Source organism: Salvia miltiorrhiza, chromosome 2 (assembly GCF_028751815.1).
Source record: "Salvia miltiorrhiza cultivar Shanhuang (shh) chromosome 2, IMPLAD_Smil_shh, whole genome shotgun sequence".
NCBI lineage: Eukaryota > Viridiplantae > Streptophyta > Magnoliopsida > Lamiales > Lamiaceae > Salvia > Salvia miltiorrhiza.
Genome location: NC_080388.1, coordinates 8,870,511 through 8,878,522, shown reverse-complemented (window position 1 = coordinate 8,878,522; position 8,012 = coordinate 8,870,511). Strand labels below are relative to the sequence as shown.

Sequence of the window (8,012 nt, the reverse complement as noted above, 5' to 3'; positions counted from 1 at the left end):
ACATCCCTTCTCCAAATAACTATATAGGATGGAGGGACACGAATTTTAAGATAAAATTGTTGAGTGTATCGAAAGTGATAAAAAAATATTATAATTAATTTTAAAAGTGGCGAAAATATGTAATAATTAATATTGAGAATGATGAAAATATAAAAAATAAAAATAGATAAAATATTATTAGTGATAGGTACCGTCTCAAAATAAATAAGAAGTTATTTGAAGGACAGCTAAAAAGAAAAAGATAGGAATATAGGAAATTATTTGGATATCAACAAAAAAGAAAAGATAGAAAGTTATTTGAGCAAGGAAGTAGTATAAATAAAGGGGTTATTGCCGTAAAATACATTAAGTTTACCAATTTTCTGGTTTATATTATGACCTTTTAATTTGGCCAATAAATTTTTCTGGTTTATATTATGACCTTTTAATTTGGCCAATAAATACATGAATTTAAGAATTTGGAGACAATGATCCCACCATTTACAATTTCGCCCAAATTAATCTGAGGTGGCAGTCGGATTGCCAACGTGATTGTCGGAATTGCCAATGTGGCTGCCGGAATTGTCAAATCACACATACACACACTTCTCTCTCTCTCTCTCACTCTCTCTCTAAGACACACACACAAAAGTCAGACCCTGCCCCCTTCGCCACCTTCCTCCTCCAATAGAGCCGCCGCCTTCCCCCCAGCAAAGTCCCCCCCTCCGCCGCCCTCCTCGACAACAGCCCCACCAACAGACCATCTTCCCCCTCTAGTCTCTCTCCCTCGACCAATACTCCCATCAAATTGAAAATCCAAAATCCAAAACCCCACCAAATTGATTTTCCAAAACCAAAATCCAAAATTCAAAACCAAAAACTCGAATTCACCATGCTCAATGATAGAGCTGCTAGAAAATTGCATAATTCCAAAAAAAATTGGAAGAATTTGGCACTCAACAAGATCTGCAAATTGAAAGACAATTCCCGACAACGACGGCGGAGACAATGCTAGCGGCGGAGTGTGTTCCCGCCGCGGGCGGCGTCAGCCATGGAAACAATTTTGGTGGTGGGGCTGGCAGAGGCGACGATTTTGGGAAGGGTTTTTTTGGTGTGGTGGGCTTGGTTTTTTGGTGTGGCAGGCTATCGGCGTCGATGAGGAAGGGTTTGTTGGAGGGGGAAAGAGAGGCGACCGACTAGAGTCACCGGAGGGGCTGTAGGTCAGAGAATAAGGAAGCGCCGCTGAGGGCAAGGAGGGTCTGCGGCGGGCATCGAATTTGGGTGAAGGCGGCAGGCTTGGCAACGGCAAGAAAAGGCCTCGCACGATGCCTGCTGCCCCTGGCTAGCGGTGGAGGGGTAGTGCCGCTGTCGTCGAGTACAACATCTGCCGCAACTAGCTACGACGGGGAAGGGGGATGGGTCTGTTGAGAGTGGTGTATGATGTGTGTGCGTGAGAGAGAGAGAGTATGTGGGGTGTGAAAGAGAGAGAGTGTGTGTGTGTGATTTGGCAATTCGTGCCACGTCCGTGCCACATAAGCCACGTAAATGAAACATAAGTTTCGATTGCGCCGGAGTTATTTGCCGTGGGATATTTAAGAACCAATTTTAAATTCATGTATTTATTGGCCAAATTATAAGGTCATGATATAAACTAAAAAATTGGCAAACTTAATGTATTTTACGGCAATAACCCCATAAATAAAAGTGACATTTTTTATGGACGAATCAATAAAAAATTATGACAATTCTTTTTATAAACGGAGTACTTTTTCTCCCCATTTTTGAATTCAGTCCTAGTTTCTCTATCCTAAATTCCTACGCCTCTCGCCTTCATCCCGCATTCTCACCTCTGCCGCCGTCTGCGCTCCCTTTGTAGCCCCTGCCGCTATCTTACACTCTCGCCTCTGCCGGGCGCCGCCTCAGCGTCGCGTCGGCAGCCGGAGATTCCGAAACCGAACAGTCATCGTTCACCTTCTTCTCCGAAGATCCGAAATCCGCTGGCGGCATGCATGTTAGTTAAGCGTGATGTTCGAGTTGAATTGATCTTTTAACAGCTTTGCCGTTTTCACGTGTTTTAATGTTGATTTTAAGATTTTTTATTGTTTTTTTAGGTTAATGTTAGTTGAGCTTCACCGCAGAACATTCTGTTTGGCAATTAGTCATCAGCTGGATATTCATATTCATTGTGGATGAGTATTTTCAGTTTTTTGTCCAACTGTAGTAGTTATTGGGAATTTAATTGCACCTCATTAGCTGAGAATAAGCCAATTTTCAAGTCTAGATTTGCCGATTTCGCCTGATTCACAACTGCAAATTCTTGTGGGGTGTAGTAGTTTTTATGTATTTCCAGTGTCTGTGTTAGTTTCTTTATATCTTGGTCAAGTACTGCTTTCAAATACTTGTAATTGGGTTCACTACTGCTCTTCAATCTCGTTCCACTAGAGCAATGCTTGTTAGTTTGAAGTTGAATCTAATTATAATATTGTAGCACAAGACCAAAGAAGTGAACTTGAAGGTGTGGAGAGAGAGTGCCTATGGAAATATCCAGTTGATGCCTTTTGTTGATTACTACAGTCTGCTTACTTATAAAACCATTGCTATTTGCATCATGGGTGTATGTATGTATAGTTTTTGGCGAGTTACTAGAGCATGTATATTTACATTTCTTTTTTGTGGTTATGCAGAGTGGAATAGTGAGCTTTCAACTATTGAAGTAATCCCAAAACCAAACATCTCATCCGCTCCGAGCCTCCGAAGATTCCATCTCGGAATTAAGAGATGTCTCAAAACTTTCTGTTGGATGCAGCCAAAAAGTATTTCACTGCAGGCATAGTTGGCCTCACGATTTCCGACCGATATGCTAGTTTTACAGCTGTTCGTGGTCCATCCATGTCTCCGACTTTCAATCCCCATATTAACAGCTCGACCAGATCTTCATTTGATGACTACGTATTGGTTGAGAAATTCTGCCTTGACAAGTACAAGTTCTCACGTGGCGATGTCGTAATTTTTCGTTCCCCAAGTGATTATAAGGAGAAACACATAAAAAGAATCGTTGGCTTGCCAGGTGACTGGATTGATCTCCCTTCACTTGATGACACTGTGAGGATTCCTGTAGGGCATTGTTGGGTTGTTGGGGATAACTCAGCTTGTAGCCTTGACTCCAGATCTTTTGGCCCGATTCCTCTCGGTTTGATTTGTGGGCGCGTGACGCATATTATCTGGCCACCTCACAGAATTGGTGGAGTTAACAAGAAAACCAATGCGTTTGCCTGATGGGAGTTTATGTTTCGGAATAACGTGACACTAATTTTCTCTTTAAGTTGTTTATTTTAGAAGAGAGGTATTGATTTATTTATTAGTGCAATTGTTCCATTTCTTTTGAGTTGACATTAGAAAGTTACATATTTCTATGCTTTTTAGTTTGTTAATTTTCAATAATAAAAAAATAATGCAGAGTAAAATAGTGATCTGCTATTCATTTTTTTTGTTTGATCCGTTTGTTATTTGTGATTGCAGCCATTGCCGACTCAACCTGCTACGAGCAAGAAAGAGTCGGTGAATGCTGCATCTTCTTAAGGTAGTCTGCTTCTAATGTAAAAGCTTTCCTTTGTGGATCCATGCTCAATTCTCAATTTAAATGCATGAACGGATTTTGTTTTTATCTTTTTTCTGAATTACATTTTCAAATGAGTTTTTTACTAATTGTTTTGCATCATTGATACTTTTTTAGTAGAGGACTAAATATTAGTCATTTCGTCCCTCTACTTCAGTTATATTGTTGAAATGAATTGGTTTTTCCTGCTTTTGTCATTGTTGTTAAAAATTTAGTTCTCGCTCAGATTGTTTCATGCATGCTTCTCTATATTTCTTTTATAATTTGTCATTTGCTTAGTGAGTATTGATGTTTTCATGTGCTTGCATCTTTCTAAGTTTGTTAGTTTGAATGTAATATTAATTTGAAAAATTGAAATATTCTCAGTTGCTTCTGTGGATATTTTATATTGATTCTGTCACTTTAATTGACTATAATTAGATGAACATCCAAAAATGGTCATTTGTTGCTCAATATCTATGTTTGCATCGCCAATCTTGATTACTTATTAAAATCTGCCATTTAAATATACTTGCAGCTGATGATGTATGATTCATCTATAGTTGAGAAATAAATTAGCTTCATTTTGTGGAATATACATTTTACCATTATTGAAATAAATAGAGAATTAGAGAAGTATGTTAGCTACTCTGGAATATGTTCTATACTATACCAATAATACCATGTTTCTGGGAGATTAGTATGCCTATTGACTTTCATTTATCAATTGCATGATAACTGAACTTATTTTTATTTTGTTGATTTCTCTAGAACTTCAAATTCTTTGTCACTCTGTTCAAATGCAAATCAACAGTAGGGAAAGATATAAGAGAACATGGGTGGTAGTTCTCAGTTATGGTTTTGCTTCTGCAGGCAATTCAGTTACTTGAATCTCACCCTTCCCCATTAGCACCACAACCCTGATTTTGTGGCTGTGCAAGTTAGAAGGTACACACACACACACATACACACTCAAATGTGTGCTATTTATATTACATTTTTTGCTGCATTGCTTGCTGTTAAAACACCATTTGGGTTTATACTCATTGCACCTTTTATTTTGTTAAAATTGAAAAGATTGTGAATTCCCATCTTCGTTCTGCAGTTTTACAGCTTTCAACAATTGTTTTTTTTAGTGTTGATGCTATGCTATTTGCTTATTTGGTTGTGAGCATTTATTTGGTTATTCTATTCTAGGGTGTTTGCTTTTTATCCCTCTAAATAGGAAGATAATATAGTGAGATATAAATTTATTACTTGAATGGGATCATATTTTATTTCTTTTGAATGATAATATATATCCCACCCTTTATAAGGTGTTATAAAATTATAACACCATCCCTCAAGTATAAAATTAAACATTGCCCAAAGAAAAAGGTGTTGCTTGAAATTTTATATAGCTCGCTCGGATTTTTTATTATTATCTCCTTCTACGTCAAATCAAACGCACCTTTAGAGTAACAGAAAACTAATAAATCATAGAACCATTGTTTTTATGAAAAATAATTTAATACTCGATCCGTTCGTGAAAAGTAGGACAATTTTGTCTTTTTCGACGTCCATCAAAAGTATGGCAATTCTTTAGGATATATCTCTACATCTTTTCCTTATCTTTTATCGTTACAAATATTCTTTATTTACAAATATCCTTATCTTCTATTTAATTCAATCTCAACTCATATAATAGTAAGATCTTTTCTCCACTACATAAAAATCACCAATCATTTTATTAAAATATGTGCTTATCAAAGGTGACATATTTTTCATAATGGATTGTGGTAACATATAACTATAGGAAGTAGCCTTAAGAATTGCAATTTTTAAAATATTTGTTAAATCATTCAATAACATATTCTCTTTGTCACATAAGAAAGTATCACTTTTTTCATTTTTGTCTATCCCATAAAAAGTTATCACTTTCATTTTGGAACTTGACTTCACACATTATCACTTTATCTAGAAAGTAGTGTGTCCATTTCTTCACTCGTGTTATCCCCCAATTGATATTCTCCATATTATCCACCAACATTTTTTAAACCCCTTATCATCCCCTAAGTGATACTCTCTCACGAGATGAAGGAAGTATAACACTAATTGCTTTCTCTTTCAAATCAAAGAAATTTTGGGTCTGAAAACTTCCATATATAAGCCTTACATATCTTTAGGAAAATGAAAAAACTAAATATGATCAAATGTAGTTCTTATTGATAGATTTATTTACTTATTACCTATGAAAATAGACTTACCATCTCTAAATGTATGGGTGTTAAGAGCATGTTCGGTGCTAGTGCGAAGCGTTGTCTCGAGTTGGTGCATGATTGGCGCACCCCTTCAAATCAAGCGGGGCCGATTGCTGGAGCCGAACCCGATTGATGGAAATTTGTATATTTAATTTATTTTTTAAAAAATGATCGTTGAGTGTGCAATGTCACTTTTAAACATTTTTTTAATTCAATTCCTCCTTCGATAAATACATTTATTTCTAAGTTTCTTTTTAATCTATTATATGAAGTTGTGTGCTGGTGAGGTGGCTTATAAACTATATTGTATTGGACGATTGGACTCGTGTAGACAGGATCGTAAGTCGTCCTCTTTATTGTAGAAGCTTTATCCTTCCGGTGAACCATCAACGAATAGAATAGCATACTCTAGTACGTTAGGGAATATCCCTACACTGCTTTCAGTTGAGGAGAGTTACGAATGGTTAATTATAATAAAAACAAAAGGGAATACTTGAACTCCCGATAGCATGTCAAAAGAGCTAGTTAAATGGTGGTTTTGGCCCCCTGCTGCAAAGCTAGGATCTCAAGGATTGGCATTGTTCGCCTTGTGCTTGGACCTGCATATCATACGGGAGTCTTAGTGGAGAGCGTTCTCTTGTTCTCATTCTTAGTCAAATTTAAAGTGTCAGCTTCCTTCCCTATTCGATAAGTAAGGGAACGGTGCAAATAAAGCTATTTCGAGTCAGCTCATCTTTCAGCTGCTACTGTTGTTTTCTTGATCTATCCAATTGGTCAAGGAAGCTTTTTTGATGCTCTATGAATCTCTGGTACTTTCCATTTTATGATTGTATTTCAGGCTGAACACAATGTTCTTAAGCATCTATTTAACATGTTAGGCATAGCTGGTGTATTTGGTGGCTCCCTATTCAGTGCTATGCATGGTTCCTTGATAACTTCTAGTTTGATCAGGGAAACTACAGAAAAAGAATCAGCTAATGAAGATTGTAGATTCGGACAAGAGGAAGAAACTTGGGTATAGAGATGAAAATATATACTACCGCTACAAACAACAAGCAAGAGCTTTCAATTCGATCAGACAGTTCTATCTTAGAGTTATAAATACTTTATTTTGTTTATATTATGTTTATATTGTGAAATGTGCCCTTACTACTTACACTTTACACTAAAAAAATCTTCAATTGAAATAAAGCTCCTCAAGGATAGAAACCTCATGTTTTACCGGATGATAGGACGCAGAAGAGAGCAGCCTTACAAAATAGTACAACTTTCTTCTTGTTTGTTGAATTATCCAATTCGCGTTCGCTCTAAAAAATCGACCATTCACCGTATAAATAGAGAATCAACAAGAACTACCATTAGCGAGAAAACTCTTCTTTCGATAATAAATCAATCCTTACACTCAAAAAGATTTCTAAAACAAACAATGACGGGTGAATTCAGACTACACCAACTTTTCACTAATATAGAGAAAGAAGAAAAATTTATAAAGGAGCGCAAGGCCTTATAAGATTCTGGAAAAATTTTCTAACCACTCAGAGAAGCAGAGCTCAGGCTCAAAGCCCTACGGGAAGAGCAGAACTCTCTTGTGATCGAAATTACATTAAAACACCAAGGTAACGGAAGTTAAGGCAACTCAACAGGAGGAGCACAGGGGATACTAAGAAGAGTCCGGCGACTCTTTTTAGTTTTAGAAGGTTTAAATTAAATAAGTGTCTGTAGACGCAAAGTAGTTACTTTATTTTCTGTCTACTTGTTAAGGCCTATCCTTTGACTTCTTTATGTTTTTTAAATAATTAATGTAGTTAGCATAATGCTTTTAAAGCGCTAGTAAAGGCATATGTGGTTGTTTATGTAATGTAGTGCTTTATGTAGTAGTAATGAATAACTCTTTTGGATAAATGTTTTTTCTCTACATGCCTCTTTTTTTGACTTGGGGGAGTTGGCGAGAGGGAGCAGTGTGGTTTGAACCCCACTTTGAATCCTTTCAATCTATATTTATTTTTGGAATGCTAAAAATTATACTTGAGCATCTAAATCTGGGCCACTACCAGCAATGACATCCCTGAACAAGATTATAGCACCATGCCAAATGTGTTCGAATAAGAAAAGCAAATGAAGTATGTCCAAAAGTAAACCAACCCTTTAGACTGCTACTAAAAAAAAACAATCGAATTTCAAAGTAGAACGATCTAATT

At 36.6% G+C, this 8,012-nt stretch overlaps 1 protein-coding gene across 8 annotated transcripts; it reads left to right on the top strand.

Moving 5' to 3' along the window:
- Positions 1–1,742: 1,742 nt before the first annotated feature.
- Positions 1,743–7,040, top strand: LOC131012940 (uncharacterized). 8 transcript variants are annotated; one of them, XR_009097534.1, is made up of 5 exons: positions 1,743–1,990; positions 2,664–3,322; positions 3,499–3,559; positions 4,448–4,522; positions 6,766–7,040. XR_009097534.1 is itself a non-coding variant. In XM_057940914.1 (2 exons), the coding sequence occupies exon 2, from the start codon at positions 2,758–2,760 to the stop codon at positions 3,253–3,255; it is 498 nt and encodes a 165-aa protein (XP_057796897.1). In that variant the 5' UTR covers positions 1,743–1,990; positions 2,664–2,757; the 3' UTR covers positions 3,256–3,460. The 8 variants fall into 8 exon arrangements, 1 of the variants encoding a protein (XP_057796897.1); XR_009097533.1 differs by having other exon boundaries at positions 6,693–7,040; XR_009097532.1 differs by lacking the exon at positions 6,766–7,040 and adding an exon at positions 5,846–6,047.
- The last annotated feature ends 972 nt before the right edge of the window (positions 7,041–8,012 follow it).

Bases quoted from the DNA above. Each gene is read 5' to 3' on its own strand.
- LOC131012940 (XM_057940914.1), top strand. From the start codon at position 2,758: ATGTCTCAAAACTTTCTGTTGGATGCAGCCAAAAAGTATTTCACTGCA.